The sequence below is a fragment of the Bombus vosnesenskii genome, unplaced genomic scaffold (genome assembly GCF_011952255.1).
Source record: "Bombus vosnesenskii isolate JDL3184/JDL3185 unplaced genomic scaffold, Bvos_JDL3184-5_v1.1 scf7180000013315, whole genome shotgun sequence".
Classification (NCBI taxonomy): Eukaryota; Metazoa; Arthropoda; class Insecta; order Hymenoptera; family Apidae; genus Bombus; species Bombus vosnesenskii.
Genome location: NW_022882961.1, coordinates 373,656 through 395,833, shown reverse-complemented (window position 1 = coordinate 395,833; position 22,178 = coordinate 373,656). Strand labels below are relative to the sequence as shown.

The window sequence follows — 22,178 nt, the reverse complement described above, 5'->3', positions numbered from 1 at the left end:
TTGCACATAGAGCTTTCAATCTATTGTGGCGTGCTACATTTTATAGAATGTTGTGTCATTCTTTCCTCGTTACGCGTTCTTCTCGTTGAGTTTGAAGTTGATCTCTATTTGAAGTTGAAACTAACATTGTTCGCTAATAAATTGTACTCCTCTTTTTCATCGAAACAACGCGATTTCGATTACCTGTTTTGATAGATACCCGTATCGGTTCGATATCGCGGCTTAGAAAACGTATCGCCATCTGGCAAAATCGTCCAGTTTAACAAAAATAATCTTTTATCATTTATATAGATTCTTTAATTAATTAACATCGAGTTAATGATAGCAATTAGAACAGGATCATGGTATTTGGAAATTTTACAAGAATTACGCATTTTCACGTCGTTGATAATCGATTCCCTACAGATACAAGAAAGGGAGAAGATTGCCGTGACGCAGATAAATGGCGAATTTATTCGCGACGGCGGACTTCGGGCCTCAAATTGGTCTCGGTAAAAAGAAAGTAAGAAACTGATCTGTTAGAGCGTAGCTGGTCGTATAATTAGTCGGGACACGACAGAAACGAAACCGGCACGCATAAACGTCTTGAACACGCAAGGTCGTGCGGTTCTAGGTGTTTATCCGTCTTTCGAGTAGCTCGGCACTGCGAGGAATCTTATTGTGAGTTGCATTCCATGCAATGTTCTCCACTCATTGAAAAAACTTGCGATTTTTCACGATAAGAAATCGAAGCTTCGATGTGTTCTTCAACGAAAGGAAGCTGCTATCGAGTGTGAAAAAATGTTTGAAGATATAAGAAAGTATAGAAAACAATTTCGATATAGAAAGTTTCTTTCTCAGGAAAAATCAGAAGGTAAAAAAATAAATTGATACATGGTCTATGATAAAAGTCAAGTATCTAACTATCTTCTCGTTATCGTTGACAGCTATTCGAAATGGTATTATCTTTGATTAATTGAATAAAAATGATTTGACAAAAGCATTTTAGATAATCGAAATGTGCAAGAAAATAGATGTTTAATATCGTCGCGTACTATAAAGGGCCGTCTGTGTTCCTCTTGGTGCAGTAGTCCATCATGTTTCGGCTAACGATTACATCGTGTTTCTTATTGTTCGCGCTAAGCGCGGCAGTAGACGTGAACTGGTTCAAAAATGCCATCGTGTACCAAATCTACCCGAGGAGTTTCAAAGACAGCAACGGAGATGGTATCGGTGATTTGAACGGTATCACCAGCAAGCTGGAGCATATTAAAGACATCGGTGCCACTGCTCTCTGGCTATCACCAATTTATAAGAGTCCACAAGTTGATTTTGGTTACGACATCTCCAACTATACCGACATCGAACCCACTTACGGAACTCTAGCGGATTTCGACAAACTGGTAGCCAAGGCCAAGTCCCTCGGGCTCAAGGTGATCCTGGACTTCGTGCCTAATCATAGTTCTCCCGAGCATCCCTGGTTCAAGAAGAGTGTTCAAAAGATCAAGCCATACGACGAATACTACGTCTGGCGCGACGCCAAAATCGTCAACGGGACCAGAAAACCGCCAAACAACTGGTTGAGTGGCTTTGGAGGTTCGGCTTGGGAGTGGAACAACGTCCGTAAGCAATACTATCTGCATCAATTCGCTATAGGTCAACCAGATTTGAATTATCGCAACAAAGATTTGAATCAAGAGATAAAGAATGTGTTCACATTTTGGATGGACCGCGGGGTCGATGGTTTCCGCATTGACGCTATCAATCTCATGTTTGAGGATGCCAATTTTAGGGATGAACCGAGCGCAAACAGAACCGATATCCCTAGTGACGATTACGACAGTCTGCTTCATATTTACACGTTAGATCAGAACGAAACCTACGGCACGCTTAACAGTTGGAGAAAGCTGATGGACGACCACTCCAACCGTACCAATTCCGATCCTAGGTTAATTCTCACGGAAGCATACACCACTCACGAACGTACCATGAAATACTACACAGCTGGCTCCAATGTTCCCTTCAACTTTATGTTCATTACGAGTCTGAACAACAAATCTACCGCGATGGACTACAAAAATTTGATAGATAAGTGGGTGAAAAGCGTGCCGAGTGGCAACGTGCCGAATTGGGTCGTGGGCAATCACGATAACCATCGCGTGGCGTCTAGATTCGGCACTGGAAGAGCTAATATGATTATCCAGATGGCGATGGTCCTACCAGGTATAGCGGTTATTTACAACGGAGACGAAATCGGAATGGTAGACAGACCATTCACGTACAAGGAGACTCTCGACCCAGCCGGTTGCAACGCTGGTCCTGCCAGATACTACTTGAAATCCAGAGATCCAGAAAGAACACCGTTCCAATGGGACAGTACCACCAGCGCCGGATTCTCCAATAGTACGAAAACCTGGTTGCCTGTGCATTCCAATTATAAGACATTGAACCTGGCAGCTCAGAAGAGAGCAACTAGCTCCCCATATCAGCTGTTCAAAAAGTTAATGAACATAAAGAAACGACCAGTAATCGCAAGGGGCTCTTTAAACGTTTCAATATTGGATAAGCAGGTTTTGGGTATTACTCGTACTCTAGGAAGCGAAACTGTAATTGTTATGCTCAATTTCGGCAATGAACCTGTCAAAGTAAATGCTAGAGCTTCCCTGTCAGTTCCTCCTGCCTTGGTAGTTTATGCTGCCGATGTTGATTCCTATCCTCGTCCAGGTACCATGGTTTTCACCAATTCGATAACTATTCCTGCATCTTCCTCCGTCATGTATACCTCTCCTAATATATATCGTTCCATGAATGAGTAATTTTGATTTTGCATTTTTTACGGGTTTTGGCAACGTTGACGGATCACCTGTACCATGTTATTGATGTATTGACGATTAATTTTTAATAAACCTTATTCTATTTATCTCGTTTTTATGGTTGTAATTTTTTAATTGTGCAGTTCTATTTAGATCTATTTCGGTGTTATTTTCCAGCGATTTTTCCATCTCTACGTAGAATTATTCGTCGATAAACCTCGGTTCGAAATAGACAATAAACTTCCGACTCTTCCCTGCAGCTTTTATGAAAATTTAACGAACCTCCAGCATCACAAGTAGCGAACTTCCATAATTATTTGCGCCAGAAATGGCAAAACTACGCGAATATTAAATGCAAAATCCTGTTAACAAGATCACGACTGTTTAAAACAAAGTGGTTAATTGTACATTACAATTTTTATCGCGCCGCACCGTCGCTGTTGTACGCTCGTCCGATTAAAAATCTCAATCTCTGCTCGCGCGTACAATATGAAGCTTCGCGATTTTTTACCGCACATCCGTTCCCTGCTGCGGCATTCCAATGAGTAAATCAATGACTACATTTTTAAAACGTGACGAATTACGTTGGTTTCGTATCGTCAGTGAATCGAAAATTTCGCCGCGTTTTAAACTACAGCCCTTGACGGGGAGAGAAGTCGTTAAAGTATAAATTTAGAATCGACCGCGAACTAAATCGAGGTATCGGATAAAAATAATTAATTAGGAACGCAGCTGATGGCGAGTATTTCCAGTCGAATTTTCCATGCCGTAAATTATGGATGAATCGGACGTGGTTAAAATAGACTTTCTCTGTTCTCTTTTCTTTCACCGATTTCCTCAGCTACGAAGAAAAAGCATCGCGGCTGTCGATCCATAGCTCGTTAATTAATTGTCCATTTACGGATTTAATGTGATTGCATTATTTAGCGCGGCGGAACTCGTTCATGAATTTTCGAATATTCATAGAATAATTACATCGTGGCGCTCTCAAGCCGCGGGAAGAGACGATCACGGCAGAGATTTTATCTTCCGTGGTAATGTACCAATTAAAAGTACCGCGATACCTGGAATTCGCTGGATTCCATAGGGCGAAAACGAAGAAAAATTAGTTCGCCAACTTGGTCCGTTAATTCCTAATATAATCCGAAGTTCTTTCGGTTATTACTTGAGAAGCAGCTTCTTTCACTTCCGGAAATTGTTATCTTCGAACGTTTCTCCCTTTGAGCGTTCGCCCTCTGTCAGATTTCATAGTCAAACCCTTGACTCGTAAAGTGCACCGTTTTCAGGTATTTAATGACGTTAGCAGGGTAGAATAAACCATTCGAATAAGACGTGTCGCGTGAATCGCAGCTAACAACCTTGGTAACAACAGACTCAATTCCTAGAAATATTCCGTCAAGTTGGTAGAGAGAAAGTGGAGAGCATTGTTTGGTCGTTCTCTGGAAGACGTAGTGAGTAAGAGGGGATGGGCGTGAGGGGCGGCGAGAGGCAGCATACCGTTGGAGGCCGTATACGCATACGAGTGCCTGAGTGGAAATTCTCAAGTTTTCATGCAGACAGCCTCCAGTGTGCACCGCCGCGGCGCTGCACCAATCACGTTGAGTGCACATTCTTCAACCTATCCTCCTATCTCTTGTTCCCGTTATTTCTCTTCCTCTTTCAGACGTCGCCGAGACACTTGGAAAAGGTGCGCCCTCGCGCACACCATCGACTTCATTTGTATACACACGTTGTATGTATTCGCAACGTGCTTTCGCATCCCGTTGAGAATCGACGTAGACATCTTTTTCTCCTCTCTGATCTTTCTCTCTTTCTTTCCCTCCGGCCTCTGTTCTTCCGGCATACGAATTAAGCTGCCACTTCTGCACGATAAGATCAATCATCGGTGGTTTGTTTCTCTCTGGCCTCTCAGGAGCTGAGGAACAGTTGTCGCGATAAATGATAAGCGCGGTCGACCGATCCGCGAGTATTCCATTTGCATTTCTGTCATGCCTCGTTCAATAGACCGTGCCTGATATGGTGAACGAGAAGTTTGTCCTATTTTGATATTAACGCGTGCATCGAGCATCCAATTTTCGTTATCTACGACGCTGCTTGCATTCGTATTGTCACGAAAACAATTACTCGTCGGTATAACGAAGGAAACGACGCTGATAACGACAAATTTAATCAGTTTTCGTCACTGGTCGTGAGGCAAAGTCATACTCCAGCCGTTGACGGAATACCGAATAAGAAAGTCCTCGATTTTCGAGGAAGCACGCGAGCTATATTAAAACACTTCCCGACAAAATTTCATTCCCGGCTAGGTCGCATCGTAGACATCGCTGGCGTTCCAGCGTGCGCCCAGCAATCTGTACCAAATATTTTGACGATGAACATCCTAGAAGTCTCATCTTATTTGCCGCGCGGTAACTCACAGGCTCTTAATTAATTCGCGGCCTTCTGCTGGGCTCCCTACTCCCTCGTCTTCCGGCGACGTCCTTCTCTCTTTGCAGTCGCTTTCGACGCCTGTTTCCTTCCTTTCGATCCACGGACCGTGAATTTTCGCGCACAACTCAGGTCGCCGTTTCAAAGGATTGTCCCGCGATGCAATGCAAAGAAGGGAAAGAGAAAGAAGGACGTTGCATGGCGAAGGGTTGCGTACGTTTCACAAGTGTCACGTGAGAATCACGCGAACACCGAGCTCTCTGCGTGTTCTTTAATTAATCCGTTAGGGAAGAGAATCGAATTTCGTGAGCGACGTCGCCGTCGTAACCCTCGGCTACGGTTATCGGGCGACGAACGTTGCCTCGTTAGCATAAGAGAGGCTGCATTATCATAAAATCGAAACACGTAACGAGCGAACTAAAAATAGTCAAACTCACCCCTGCTCGCCGCCTGAATTCTATTCGGGGGTGACTATCCTTGACTGGTTGAACGAGCCTCGTTGCCCGATACAGAGTCGATGTACCTGGAACGTTAACGTAACGTATAACCTCAAGATATTCCTTGCTCTTTAAATACCGAAAAAAAAAACGAATTAAGGTAGACATTGATTTAATAAGACATTAAAATTTACAATTAATACTTCCATACTTGACATACTATATATTATACGGAGCATACAATAAGCGATAAATGTACTTTTCGATCAAACTGGTATTACATTTCAGCGTTTCATGTCATCTTCGTGAAACCATCCACGAAGATGTACTTCTATTATTGTCGATCAATAAAAAACAATCATTATTTGGGTTAGGATAAATCGAAAGAAATCAGTTTCGAAAGGCCGAAGATTACATTGTTTTTGTGTCACTCTGTACTACACGTACTTCACCGTCTCGCTTTAAAGGGGAATTTTCAATCAGCGTAGAATGCATCAGGACGATTATGGAGAGGAGCACGTGCTTCAGTGCGTTTCCAAGGATTCAGGGACGCCTTGCTCACGATTCAGCGATAAGCTATCGTTCCATCGGTAAATAGCGAACAGGGATCCCGATTGTTCTCCCCTGTTTGCCGGCGTGTGAAATGTCCCCCGTGAGAGCGTCGATCGAGTGTATTGGTTTTCCCGATCGCGACCGGGGGCAGGTCATCCTATATTGACCGGCGGATTTTATACTCGGCTCGAATCCAATTATCCTGAATAATTTATCGGCGAATCACAAACGTTAATGACATCGGGCCGAATTAAGCGAGCTTTCGAAAAATGCGGCGGCGACCACCAGTACCGCGGGAGAATACGTTTCTGTCGCCAATTAGTATTCATGTCGCGGATAAAGCTCCCATTTTTACATCGGACCGGCACGCCGGCCAGTTCGATTATACGCGTTGTACGGCTGTCGACGCGCATTTTCGAACCGACGCCCACGATAACCGATCTCGTGTTCTCGCGTTTTTGATTGCTTTTCGATCGGCTACCATCGCACGCCATCCATCCCACCACTGAATCATCCGCGTTTTCACGATCATGCGTTTTTTCTATCAAATGTTCCACTCTGATGCTCTTTTTATCCATAATTGACTTTGAGTACCATCCTCTTTCGACTTGCCCGATCGAACGTCCGCCATATCTATCAAAGCTTTGTTTAGTTATCGCGAAATCGCGAGCAGTATTCTTCTTCTTGATCCTGGCTCGTTCATCGAGATCACTCGTCATCTTGGCAAACCTATTCCGCCGAGGGTGCAAGAAGCTTCACAGAGCGAGGAAGCGATCGTTCAACGTCGTTGACAGGGCGGCGGCGCAAAAACTAGGCGACGGATGCACCGAGCGCGTTAAACGGGAAACACTTTAGCGGAATTCAGAGAAACCTGGCTTCCTTCCCGAGGAAAACCGGTCTAAGTGGCTCCGAAATTCTAACAGACGCCGATGTGCCTAAAGTATTAGCTGCTATTTATCAGTTAACTTTCCGTTCTGGTCGACACCTCCCAGGGAATATCGCTTAGTCAGTGCTGGTCGGGGTTCAGGTCGGTGAATGGGGACGCGAGGGGAAGCTAAGAATCGAGCTCGAGAGGAAACTTTACCGTTCCGTGAGATATATCTTTGGACTTCTTTCGTTTGACACCGCAGCGGAAGCTTGGTTCGGGAAGTTTTAATGATTCCTACCAGACTGTTCCCTTATACGTCAGGAAGATACTTCGAGGAACTGATGGATTTCTGCAAAACATAGGTTCAATTTTTTCGAACAGTTTCTGTCCGAGAATGACGCATAAAAGAATGTACGTAAAACTCGATTTAATGCAACAATCAATTTATCGACCATAAGCGTGACAATATCTACTGATATTTATTACACATCGAATGCTTTTCATTAATTTTATTTTCTAATTATTTTAAGATAAACTTTTTATTTTATTTCGCTTAGTTACTCTATTCGTGGACTTTTAATATACGTTTCCCAACGAATTGAAAGAAATATACAGTTTTACTATAGACAGGTTTTTTAATCTACGAGCCCAATGAAGGAAAGTCAGCAAGCGATGCTTCCACCGTATGCGAATCCTCTCTTTGCTCACGTCATACGCTACAGTTAGTTTTGTTATATTTTATACTTTAACTTGAAATGTTTCCTATAATCCATAATTTAACATTTTCTGCGTCACGCATTTTCTGTTTACCAGCACGAAACGTAATTGCTAGTTAATAAACAATTAAATCCACCAGCTTCAACCACGTTTTCAATGGGTGCCATTTAAACGATCCGTCAATGAATTTTCTCCTTCGTTTTTATTTATTTCGTTACGTGAAATATTTCTTCCAATTATTCTGTTTATAGGTGAATTCAGATCGAAGCGAATTCTAAATTGTCGATCTAAATTCATTCGACAAATAGAACAGATTTTTTCCATCTGCGTTGAAAATACTCCGGGGAATCGAAATATCTCGCGGATACGCGATAACTAATAAAACGCGTCAGTGATTTTTCAGCGATTTCGCCGCGCGTAAATGTTTTCCTTTAATGAAATTCGATTTCTCCCTCGTCGCCTACCTCCTTTCTTTTACGCTCTAACTTTTGTGTTTACACGCTTCGGACCGTTGCATGCAATGAATAATAGTTGGTACGCATCGTTCGCTTCGTTCGCTCTTTCATTGGGTCTGTTTGCTCTGATAACAAAATATCGACATACATATTAGGTTGTCCGAAAAGTATCTTTCTTTTACAGACTCGTCTTTTACAACAACGCATCTTTATACAAACATGTAACCTAATCTGTCGAACGTTGCGATCTTTATTTTAATAGAACAAAATGGATCATACGTAATTCGATAAAATAATATAAAACGAAAAATGTTGCGCATCCATTATTTCCTTATAAAAGAAACTTTTCGGACGACCTAATATTTACTTATGCGAATTCAGAAGTGAATAACGCGTGCTAATTTTTTAAAATTCAGTATATATAGTATAGCGTTTCGGGCAGCATTCTAGTCATTTAATCACGCTTCAAGTTGGTTGTACTCCAATGTCGTTGAACAAGTTTGCAAACCAAATATAACCACAACGTTAGTCAGTATAGGCACGTACAGTGTATCTAATTAGTCAGTTAATTAAAGATATTCAGTGGTGTTCTCGGTTGAACGTGGCAAGAAAATGAGAAGTGGAAACGTGGCAACGATAGTATCAAACGTACCATTTTTAATTCGCCTGTCCGGCGTGTTTGTTGTATTCGTCTGGAGAAGTTAACGAACTTCCCTATCGTGTTAAAACATTATCAGTCGGAGGCTTTACAGCTCTGGCTCGTTGTAATGTCGTAAAGTAACTTCGAGTCGTGATATTGTCGCTGCGACGCTTTTATGGTTAATAGCGTGTCATTTAATTATCATAAACGCGACCGGGCCAGCGAGTTTCCAGCCGAGGAACTTTTGTTTTAAACGCTCTATAACGAAGTTACGACCGTTCATTGAAACGTCTCTCTTTGAACGTCGCGTAGCCGATTGTCCCGCTCGAAACACGAACGAGCAACTTCCGACGAAGTCAACCCACGATTTCGCTCTTCCACTTTCCATTGCTTTAATCACGAATCGATGAATATTCCGTGTAATCACGAAACGTCCACCTTCCTCGTTCTCTTCTCAAGTTAATTTTTTACTTTTTATATACAGAAAAAGCATAATATTTTGATTACTCATTTGATTGTAAAACTCTACGCTTTCGTGCATCTTCGAAATTTCTCACGAATCATAAAAATCCGCAGCCTAATTATCAGTTACTCTTGTTGATGTTGAACTGTGCCGGAGTTTTGTATTAAATGTTACTACACTAGATAGTATACATAGAAACCACTATCATTCCACGACATACTTCATACACTACCTCTACGAACACGCACGTGCATCACCGTACTCGATTGCTGTTACACGTCCAGTATGGACTTTCCTGGACAACAAATCCAGTTGCGGTGGTTTCAAAAAGCCATCAGCATCGAGGTTGTTTGCATTAGTTTGGCAAAAAAAACAGCATTGTAACCCGAGTCCAGCGACAAATTCGGGAACGTGTCCGATCTAGACGCAGGCCGGAGAGTGTGTAACTGGACGCAGACGTGGCTAACTGCATTAGCTCGTTGCCGTGGACCGGAGGGTCCTTTGAGGGTGGTGTGGCAGCCGAATACCAATCAGTTATGTCAATTGGCCCCAACAAAGTAATGAATGGTAATTGCGAGCCGCCATCCGGTCGCACGTCCATCCGTTCGTCTCACGCCGTGGCGTTTCCACCCCTTTACCCCATTCCATCAGCCCCTGTTCCCTTTTCCATCCGTCACGAGTCGAGTCTCTCATCGATTTTAAATCGTCTAATCGGATTCTATCGCGAACCACCCAGCCAAAGGGCGCTCGGTAATCACCCACTGGTCCGACTAAACGATCGTCCAGCCTTCGAACCGGTCTGCAGCTACTCTGAATCCTGCAGACCGTCCCTCGTCTACTATTTCTTCGATTTCTTTTTACCCGATTCTACGTTATATTCCGTTGGAAATTCGCTTAAATATCGGTTAAGGCAGTGACTGGCTGTGACCCAAGTTCGGACGGAGTATGGGGAATGGGCTGTGTCGCGAAACTTTCTGACAACGTGGAAATTAGGGTTGTCGAACGACATGCATCAAGGGGACGCTTCTGATCCTTAGAGGGCTTATAGCTGACTAGAAAATGAAGATCGTTTGTGTACACACAGGATGGTTTTAGTTTAATAGAGTGATGATAGAATATTCGTAAACGCTTCTCTTCTCCTTTTACATGCGTTTGTAAAATACCGTAATTCCCAGAGCGGATATTTCTGTAAAATGCACGTTAATAAATATACACAGGACCAAAGATCTCTGTATGTGACGCTTTGAATTCTTACTGCTTGTGAAAAAGGTAATAGAAACAGTTTCGTTATGTTCGTATCAAATGCCATAGTATTTCAAGTTTAAAGCAACAAAATATGGCGTAGGCAACAAATATGAGATAAAGCAAAGCTGCTGCTCTTCTGCTATCTGCTAATTACACAAGGTAATTACGCATCTTGCAGGACCAGTGGCCGCGTAACTCGAAAAAATGAGATTCCACCTGGATGATTATTCTAGTTGCATCCATGCACAGTAGTTCGTGCGTTTTATTGCTAGCAGCGACGTGTGCATGTGCAATGTTACGTTAATGTCCCACAGTTTCCCCCGTCGGACCAATTATTTGGTGCTCCCGTTTAAGGCATTCATACAGTGAATTACTTGTTTTCTTATCGTCATAATAAACAAAGTGTTTTTAAAATTGCGGCCAATTTGGATTTTCTTGCGTCTTCCTCGCTCGTTGGTAGCTGGCCACGTAATTACACAGGCAGAAATTTATAGCTTAATCGGGGCAATTAATGTTTGCGGGATAATGGGCTAATAATTGTTTAGCAGCCATCTGCGCGAGTAGCACGCATTGCCTCGTTAATTTTAAACAACAGTTTCATCGCGGCATGCGTGCGGTTTTTCTCCAGGGACTTTTTGGTCCGGTCCAGGCGCGTTCAACGCCGTTGATTGCGTTTGGAAACCGATTTTCTATACGCGAAAAACGAGCAAGACCCGTGATGGATTTCTTTTATCCAACGTGATGATCGAATCGAATTCAGTTTTCCTAAAAGCTAAAAGCGGAGGTCTACCGGACGTCGGAAACGAAAAAAAGATTCTTATTTCCTTTGGTAATATTACGGGGAAAAATTTGACGAGGTATCAGCCAGATAAGTTCGATCCATCGGTGGCGTCCACCAATCCGGACGATTGTCACGCGACACGATTCCGATTAAGCGCGGATGCGCTGCCATGGGATCCCAATTAATCCGGCGATCCCAACCGCGAAAATTACAGAATCGAATTAAATCGTTGTTTACACAGAGCTTTCTTCCATCGGCACGCTCTGTTTATGATCGAATTCGATTCAATGGCGTCATATCGAATACGCGATAAACCAGATCGATGCGCGGTTGTGCTCGAGACATCGGCAAACATTGCCTTCACCCCGACTGTTCGGATTGAAATTCTCCGATACAATTCGATGTTTACACGTCCCAGCCGCTCGTTTTCGCTCAGACTTCCAACACCGCTCTCCTTCTTCCAACCTCATTCTTCGTACTTTGCACGCGTCTTACGAGCTACCTTCTATTGAAAGCTGATGTCTTGCCTCGTTTACCGACATCTTGAAAGGCATCGACGCGATAATGCGCCACCTGAGCCACCAAACTCTCAGAGTCTATCGCCACTTGATTTACCGATAAACATTTCCTATCTTCTCTCTATATCGCTCTAATCCATATTCGTTCTAGCCTTCGCTAATGTCAACTCGTTCTTTTTTACATTCGATCTCTTTTTATTATAAAAATTATAAATATCGACTTGTTTGCAACGAGACACAAGAAAAATGTCAAGGCTTCTTTTTGCGGAACTAACGTTAGGTGCATTTGAAAGGAATAGAAATTTGTTATACACGACCTTTTTCAAATCTTATCAAATCTTAACCCTATCGTTATGCAAATGTATTCATAATGACACTAAAATTTCTTCAAATAATACTATCTAATGAATATTTCACGAAGAGTATTTCGCTTATTTCGTAGCGAGGAATCAAATACGATTGTATTCAGAGACGCGCTATCAAATTAAGGCCTTATCGTTTCTTGCAAACGTCAAACATGATAGACAAGCTCGCAGCTTTGTGCATATAGCTTTCGGCGCAATTGACAAAGCGTCACGAATTCGCAGAATTCTGCAATTAATTCTTCGTTCGGCGACTGTCGCCGCTGCTGTTCGGTGAAATTTTAATAAGTCGTTAACAACGAACGTGTGCGCCCACACGTTATACATACAGGGGAACAGACGAATTTTTATCAGCGTCGCTTGGACATACGGATCGTACGCTCCAAGCTATCATGTTATATTCAATCAGGCTGATGATCGCTCCGAGAGAAGCGGCCTTCCTTTGAAGAATATTATAGGATCAGTCGCTCGAGCACCGACCCAGATCGGAAAAAATAGTAACGTTCTGCTTTATAGAATTTTTGTGTGCTGCATTTAATCCATCAAAGCCGATGTGATGCAATTTCTTTAAAATGGTTGATAAATCTGGCCTGGCCTACGTTTATATATATCTACCACTATAGATTTTACCATTGCTTTTATATAGAATAACAAATTGGATGTGGAAAATGACGTTGAAAGACCGTGTCATGCATTTATTTCCCTTAAATGGTCCGCAGCTGTCTATAAGTATCGATAATAATAACTATGATTGAAATGATCTCGTGATCTTTGGGTGATCTTAGTCGATAATAGCAGAATGTTAATTAAGAGTGACTTTAATCGCCTGTGACACAATCTCGACAACTTCCGTCGATCTTCAAATGATATTAAATACTAACGACGTAGCCGCAATGAACATTTTGTTTGTCAATTTTAAAATGACCTTAAGCGTGAGTGGTACGACCTAGATAATTTCCAATAATTACGAGTGCGTTGAAGCAAATTAATCAAATTAATATTTTATAATTTGCGAATTAATAGCAAAATTCCTCGGCTGCGCGTTTTTTTTGGGCAAATTTTACGGATTTCTTCGCAAGCTATCGCAACGTAATTACGCACGCTACATTGTTAGAATATTTTGACTCTGAATGAAAAACGGGAATTAACGGGATGCGTTGCCAGATTTTTCTTTTTTCTCTCTCCCTCTCTCTCTCTTTTTTTGCTGATCGATCATCTCGTTGATAACGACCGCGTCATCGAAAAATATGCGATACGCGAGATCAGACCGTGTTTTCGATAACAAACACACCACTTATGTAACAACAACACGACGAGTATCGGCCCCGTTTGTCGTTTGGCTGAATAAACAATACAGTGGAAAGATCACCGCGATAGCGTTTCCATTATAGTTGATACAGTATCGTACAGGGATCTTACACTGTTTGCGCCAATACCAGCCACTGTATGTTATCAATTAAAATGAATTTCAAACTATTTCCTGTAATCGATAGTGACCCCTCAACTTATCCATTGAGATCTAAAGAAAATATTGATAATGAGGTTGTTGAAATTTAGAAAAACTATATTCGTATATGCAAATTAGAAGAAAAAATATACAATAGTAGAATTATCCAGTCTAAACATATCTTTTAGTCTTTTACTCTTTCGATTTTAACAATGAATGACGAATCTACAATGTTCTGTGAAAAAATTAACGGCGTGCCTAATATAAAAAATTTGATAATCGGTATCTTTGAAATAGATATCGCTGGAATGAGTGAAAATCAAAATTTTGCAAAATATTTTTGACTTATATCGTTCCGCTGTGATATCTCATATCGCATAACGTTTGAAATTTATGCCCCGATGACATAAATTTTGACAATTACGCCTGTGGTTCTACAATGTAATACAAATAACCGAGATAATTGAAATGCGGGCTGACTTTCACGTACATACGATATTTCTAATATACACGTGACCACGTATCGATTGCTGGTTTCCACGGTGAAAATGCAACATCGGCCCCTATTAAATGCACGAAAAGCATTACGTCGCGAATGGATCGTCGGATTTTCAGTCATATCTGTAACATAGTGGTCGGCCACGCGTTGCCACTGTTGCAATATCCGAAATTGCGTCAGGATAATCCATTTAAAATCGGACCTAATTCGTGGTTATTTTTGAATGAAAGCAAAAGCGAACAAACCAGTGGTAGACACAACGCATCAGTTTAACCTGATTTTGTATTGGCCACAATCATAGTATATATCGTTTCAACGAACAAAAATACGTAACGATATCGCGGCGATAGATCTTTCTATCTACGCTAAACATTCTGATTTCACAGAGTACGAATGAAGTTATAAAATTACTGTTTGATATTCGTTTACGCAGTTGTAACATACGATTCCTTTTATAAATTGAAAAGCTTTCTGAAAAACGGTTTATGAATCAATCAATCAAAAAAACGTGTAATACACGTACAGTTGCTAGTCAAATAATCGGATTATCATGGAATTCTTTAAATATAATATAAAGAGCTGAACACAAATAATGTTAAAAAGCTGGAAAAACGTTTAATTCACTCAAAATATTGTTCGGCGAACCGCTTTCCCAGAAAGTCCCTCGATTATGTTTTCATTCGATACTCTTATTACGAATACGATGTTGTAAAATTACTAACATTAATTACTACGTCTTTATTTTTGTATATCCGTGACTTGGAGACCGCTGTTACGAAGAGAACAGAATTTAGTGAAAAAAATTCAAAATAAGGAAAGGTCCATATTACTGTGCCTTTAAATATAAATTTTGTTTTGAGTTACAAGGTCTAGAAACAAAGGAACTATAAGTAGATTTCTATTGCTGTTTCTTGTAGCCTTCAGTTAGAGTTACACACCAAGGTTAACTTTTTGGTAATATCCTTTGCTATAAATGTATGAACGTGCTCCCTATCATATGTTATTGTATCATAACACTGAGAGAGTGAGGATCTGGATCAGCATACACTATACCTATACTTATACTTATACCTATATTTATTTCAATATATTTTTCTATTACAAATTCATCCACTCGTTCGCCTATTAGTCAACCTCAACATCCAGGAGATAAATAAAGAACACAGTACTGTAAATTGTTTGACAAAGATCACCTTACCCCTTTGCATGTGTTCAAAACTCAATCACAATGGATTTCGTTAATATTTAGAACGTTCCGCTCGTTTCGAAACGTAGTTCCTTTTTACGCATGTCGATTCTACTGGGCTGATCCTGATAGCTGAAACTACTTGTTCGCGTCCATAAATATTGATTTTATTGATCATTGTTGCACGAAGTAACGTACAGAAACATGGGGAATTTAAAATTTCACACGGAAGTATATCGAGATTCGTTTGATAAAAAGAGAATTCCAATCGGTTTAATTTTAAAGCTCCACGGCTATTGTTGGAGAAACGATCATTGTAAAATTTTGCTTTCTCTTAACACTCTCTATAAAACAAATGTTATAATCGCTAAATATCTTATTTGTTAGTATTTTTCAAGATTTCCGCATCAACATAAATTTTCTTCTCTTTTCTCGATAAATTGGGACATTTTCAAAAAGATTGAGATGACACAAGGGATCTGGTCCGCTTGAAAATTCATTTTGTACTTAGTTTCAATTTCGTTTTCAATCACAATCCTCGTTTCCAGTAAGATCGCCTTTTACATTGGCTACTACTGAAATACAGCTAGTCATTCACAGCGCATACAGCATGTAGCTATACATTCTTCTTATTAGAACGATTTTTCTTTTATACGATGCCGTTTATTTAAACATACAACTCGCTACCTTGTTTTCCTTGTTAATTACATTCGAAATGTCTCTATCTCTTTACTTTCGACACGCACGAGCTGAAAATATCTGCGTCAAGAGAATCCATTTGCATAACTGAATCGAAACATCATCTGCCTCACCACCCTCGGCAAATACCTTAAACGCCTTCGATTTGTATAAATCAATCTAACCCCTAAATTATCTTTACACTTTCGAGACTAATCTTCTTCGTGACGTCGTATATCTACCATTGGCTGAATATGGCGCGCAGCTTAGTAGAAGTAGGGTCCATAATAAAAAAAAGATTTCCCTGAGAACGACTGGAACAGTTCGACAGATGCGTGAATGTGTGGGTGGCACGCATACGTGGCACCTGGTGCCCAGGGTAAAACCGTGGAAAGAGCGACGAGGCTGGTGGTAAGTGCAGTCGTTCGGTGGCAGTAGCGGGGTTCGTGTAAAGTGCTCGCAAATCAGACCCGATAAAATGGTAATCGCGGCCTTGGAAGGAGCGGCGTGTTAGTTGATGCTGGCGAGAGAAAAGAAAACGGGGGTGCGAGGTCCTCGCCTGTCGACAATTTCTTCCGACACGCTGCCAATCAATGCTGCGGCGGAAAGTTCCTGCTTTTAAGAACACGCCACATTCTGCACGAGCTTCATGGGAAACGTACGAACCACTTTCCACTCTTTCTTCGTTTTTTTTCCACTCTTCTCTTTCTTTTCTCTTTAGTTTCTTTCTTCTTGCCGAAGGAAAGGTGGTTATGATGGCCATGATGGATGCGTGTTCGAGGTGCGTTTATCCATTTGAAATTACAGACGATGTGCCACGGAACACGAGAGCGAATAAGCGGAAAGTCCAGACGTGGTCTAAGGAAACCGGTTGTTCATCGAGCAACAAAGTCGGTCGAGATATACAGGCCCGGTTAAGTAGCTTCTCGCTACAAATCGCGCTTGTACAGAGAACGCGATAATGGATACTTTCTCGTTTGCTCGAGTTCCTCCGCTGCGGAATGAAATATCGTGCAAAGGTAATGAAACATGAACAAGTATTACGGGAAATTTTTCGAGAGAACGGATAACCTACGGAGCAACTAGAAATTCTGCTTAAGGGTAGCAGACTTTTTGAGATAGTCTGTAGATATCTCGGCTAAATACTTGTTTTATTCTTAGAGAGAAGATTATGGACTCTCCGTTTTTCATAATCAAGAAATATGATTCTTACAGTCTAGCATGAAATTCTACATGAATTCAGATACTTCCCCGTCGTGGTAAAATATGATTCTTACTAAATTACTGTTATCACGCTAACCCTTTTCATAAAGTACACACATGTTCCTCCGGTTACACTTTTTGATATCAGATGTGTGTACAAATTTATATTTTTTAATATATTTCTTCGAATGCAACTAAAAAATTGTATTTATCTCTTAGAGAAAACTGAACCTTAACATCATTGTCATAATATGGAGAAGAGTATCAGAAGCTTCAGCATTTGTATATCTTCGATCGTAGAGAAACATTCTTCCCCCCTTTTCCCACAGATAATTACATTAAATTAATTTCTACAGGAACTACATTGCGGTGTAATAAATGCAATTACTAAGCATCTAATCCAAAAGCTACATATCTATGATATTGACAAAAATATACAGTACATACTTTACTTTGGATATTCCATATATACGTATATATCTTTATATATGTTTCCCATCTCAAATTTCCCGTAAATGTAGCCGCAAACACCCGCACTCCGCTAATACCAACTAATAGATATAACTAATAGATAAAACACGTTATCATAATATCCGTTAGATTAGCTAAAATCCAACACCTATCAAATGCAAATTCTGTTTTCCTCTCGGAGCTTTCTCGTTAATCTCGGGGCACACAAATCGGGCATGGGAAGCACTGGCGGCAACTATTTCGCTGAATCCAATACGAAATTCGAACTGCCGGTACACGTAAGGAACGGGACGGCAGTTGCACACATCGGTGTAGCAAGTTGGACAAGTTCTATCGGCAGTCAGGTTAACGCGTGCATCTATATGCGGCGTGCATGCAACGCGTTGCAGCGTTGAAGCGTTGTTGCGAGCTGCTGCATGCGCGTGTCGAGCCCGTAGATCGGCTAGGCTATGACAATCACCGTCAAATTGCGCGCAACGCGAAACAGGCGTGGTCCCGCTCAGTTAACTATAACTAATTCCTTGATAATTGTCGGGGCTTTGATCTGCACGTCATCATCCAGTTTCCGGTTCAACGAGATCGCTATTTAACCGCGCTATTCGTCCGTGACAGCTTTGGCCAAATTTTCCATCATTTTTCAACTTTATTTCTGTACGATTCAACAATTTTCTGATTTTTATAACGATAGCCATCGAAATTATTGGACGTGTTACAGTTATAGGGTTGCAGCGTGGAAGAAACGAACCGTATTGTTTTATACCGCCAGAAGCGCAACCATTGAGTCGTCTGCAGGGAAATTGAAGGAATCGTTAAAAGTATTATTTCTTTGCTCAAGGTCTTTCTTTTGTTCTTTTTTTTTTTTTTTTTTTGAACAACGCGAATTTTTTTTCTTTAATTCCTACATTTGATGTGCAACTAAAAGCAGTTTTTACAAAATACAACAGAATGATTCAAGTGATAAAAAAAAAAAAAAAAAACGGTGAAAATTTTTCGAACAAACCAATATTACCTAAATAAAGAATTTATAGCGTATCGTTTTCTGATATTTTTGAAATAATGATAGGACACTTTGTTATGTTGGAAAATATAACAGATTCAGAACGCGCCCGTTGATTAAAGCAACACACGAACTGATATTTATGTTTTTCACGCGACGCGGGAAACCGTGCGAGGAAATTGAATGAAAATATCAATTTTTGCGGAAGCCACTTGCTTCTCATCATTAGGGTAGAGACGCAAACTGTTCCGCCGATATTCTTATCGGACTCCTTAATTCGATAGTGTTCAATTCCTCCCCGATGGACTTTTGACCTGAATTTCCAACGATAAATTCTTTTCTCCCCGGGCCTGTAACAGGTTCGAAGACTTCATTTGTTCCAAGTTTCATTCTTCGAGGGCGGAAGATCGAGGTGTCAGTGAGAAAGAGAAAGACGAGGAAAACTCCGGGAAGAAGTGGGCGAAATTGATTTGTTGGGAGCAACTCGAGTAACCAGAATCTAGACTTATGGAGCACATTTTTCATTTCCAATTACTTTTTTCTCAGTTCGAGAACCGGATTCTACTTCTCTTAATATTTATACTTTGATTTAACACTAATCATTAAAATGAAACGTAAATTTTGAAAGTTTCAAACAAATCGTATTTTTAGATCGCCAAAAAATTTTTTATTTTTTTTTTCTTACAGAAATGATAGATCGTTACGGAAATGTAATATTTTTCGTTTCAACCGACAACTAGAAATATCCTTAAAACCTTCAACATGCTCTTGTTTGTTAAAGCGAGATTCAGCTATAAAAATTCGAGAGCAGGATGGTTGAAGGCAATGCAGCATGGAAAAAAAAAGGAAAAAGAATCCCCCCAGCAAATCTGGAAACATGGTTTTGTTTCGAATATTATGTTTTGAATATCCCGTTCAATGAAACGCATTAAGTAAATTAAATGAGAATTAAGTGAAATTAAATTTCTCGATTGTACAAAAATATCCCGACTGCATTACCTTTGTTACATAGCCACAATAAAGATTTAAATTCCAATTGGAGGAAGTCTCATTTATAATTATAGAAAACTAACTCGAGACGAGCTTCGAAATATACCAGTTATTTATTACATAGACCTGGGAAATCCTTGATTTATCTTGCCGTTTCTATTCTGTCATTGAAAATTCTCATCAATGAAGAAGTGCTTTTTAAACGTGCTCCATGAGGAACGAGTTCTGGCCCGACGTAACCCGATCAGAGGCAATCGGAAGGGGCGTTTATCAAGGTGAATTGCTTTCAATTGGAACGGAACGAGCCGGCAGAGAAACAGGCTCCTCCTTATCTAAGCGAGAATTTCCGAATGACTTGATACAAATGGGGCCGTGACTTCTGTCACAATTTCACGTGAAAGGGTCAGGGATAGAAGTTGATTCTGTGGTACGCGGTGAACGTATATGCAAGAGCTAGCAGTCGCCAGATGAGCTTCGTGGATCGGCAGGAAGTGTTCATCGACGGGACCTGGAGCTAATGCGTTCACTGCACGTGTGCCACTTGTAGTATAGTTTATAGAGCGCGCGTAAGTTTCATACGCGTGTACGTACGCAAATTTCACGGCGAAGGTTTATGGCCGGACATACCACGCGAGTGGCAGTGAAAATTTTACGCGCCATCTTCTTCCAGCAACTGAACATCTCCACGTAATTTCCTTCGGCTACTAATTGAATTTTCCTGTTTTATTATTTATAAGCTTTCACGTTTTATATTTCATGAGAAATATAAGTAACGCATTGAATCGTTTCATGAATAATTTCGTGTTTACGTATGTTAGTTGAATTATAACTTTTCAAAGTGAAACGTAATATTGAGACACTGCATACGTGACATTACGGAATTTTCAAACGTTTCTAATACATAATTTTCATATATGATATGTGGTAACTTAAATGGATCTTAGAGTAAGGACAAGCAATGATGTTTTATTTGGAGTTAAGTTTAGTTTAACAAGCAATACTCAATACAAAAGACTGATTACAATATCGCCGTACGTCTTATTATCATACTCGACTCTCAACTCCACTCCACTCACACTCTGCGGCTTCTCCACTGACTCTCTCCGACTTCTCAACTGATACTGCCTTCTCCACCGACACTGACTGTTCTCGCATCCCTTTGTCTTTTCTTAGGCCCGTCACGCACGTGTTCCGCAGACACTCGTTGCCAGTGTCACGTAGACCTTTTCTACGAAACTATTCAATTGAAGGGCCGACGACACATTGATAGACCCGACGGAGTCTCGCGACGTTGTTTATGGTTAACTTGATATTTCTTAGGTCCTTTTCCACGATACTACATGATATGTTACTAATAAGTATCGTAATCTTTGAGTTCCTATTTTGTAAGATAAAGATTCGCAGTCCTTGGAGCGAAATGATCGAAAATACGTCACTATTGAATTTACCAGATTTCTCTATTAATTCGTACGTAATCTTTCTTTCTAATTGCCAGTCATACATTTCGAAAAGTGTCGTTCGATCTGGTTCTAGAAATTCAGGATATTGCTCAGGGAATGACGTGACATTTACAAACTAGTATATAATTAATATCGGAAGCAGTTGTTATACACCTAACTCGTTAATAACTAGTAATTCGGGGATATATTTGATTATTAATGTAAGGGACAGCTTGAAATAATTGCGAAATTATTTCGCTGATCGATCATCGGATTCTAGTGAGTTACTGGCGTTTACTGCGATTCAGGTCACTCTGGTTACAACGTTTCTGGCTCGGTCATTTTGTTCAGTGTGCCGCATGTTTCAGCGGATGCACGCTACCAAGTCGATGAAACGTCTGTAATTTCCGGCCACTATCGATCCTTATGTTTCTGCTGAAGGTATGTTTACAAGAATGGCGGAAACTTGGATGGAGAATCTCGCTAGTCTCCCAGAATGCAGTCGCAACACTTTGTTCAGTTTCAATCAAACATCAATCTTGCGCTATTAAATAGTTGTTTCTTCCTTCTCACCCTTAATTTAATTAATACAAAATAAAAAAATAATAGATCAGGAACGAATAAATATCAGTCGACGTGTAAGTTGAACGAACGATCGACAAAAATTTCGGTAAACGTATGAAAGTGACAGTGCGGATTATCGACCGCATCCGGTCGAAATCCGATCCGCTTGAAATCCGATCATCGATATAATGGTGCATAATCTGGATCGATCCTCGAAATATAATGATTCACGATTCGAAAACGCATAGTCAGCCCTAACACAATAACTAAGCATGCCGGATTGAATAATACGTTCCCTATTAAATTGTCGCGCTAAAACGCGCGAATACAGCGTTTATATTTTCCCAACGTGGAATATTCATAATTCTCGCGGCTTCGACCGATCCAGAAATTATTTACCAACGAAATTACCCGGCTACCGCTTCCGCGATATTATCTCGTGGCCAA

General features: G+C 40.7%; 1 protein-coding gene across 1 annotated transcript; it reads left to right on the top strand.

Moving 5' to 3' along the window:
• Positions 1 to 1,057: 1,057 nt before the first annotated feature.
• LOC117235313 (alpha-glucosidase-like) lies at positions 1,058 to 2,906 on the top strand. The gene has a single exon (XM_033497206.1). It carries the CDS (start codon positions 1,077 to 1,079, stop codon positions 2,793 to 2,795), a length of 1,719 nt encoding a protein of 572 aa, XP_033353097.1. The 5' UTR covers positions 1,058 to 1,076; the 3' UTR covers positions 2,796 to 2,906.
• Positions 2,907 to 22,178: the final 19,272 nt, after the last annotated feature.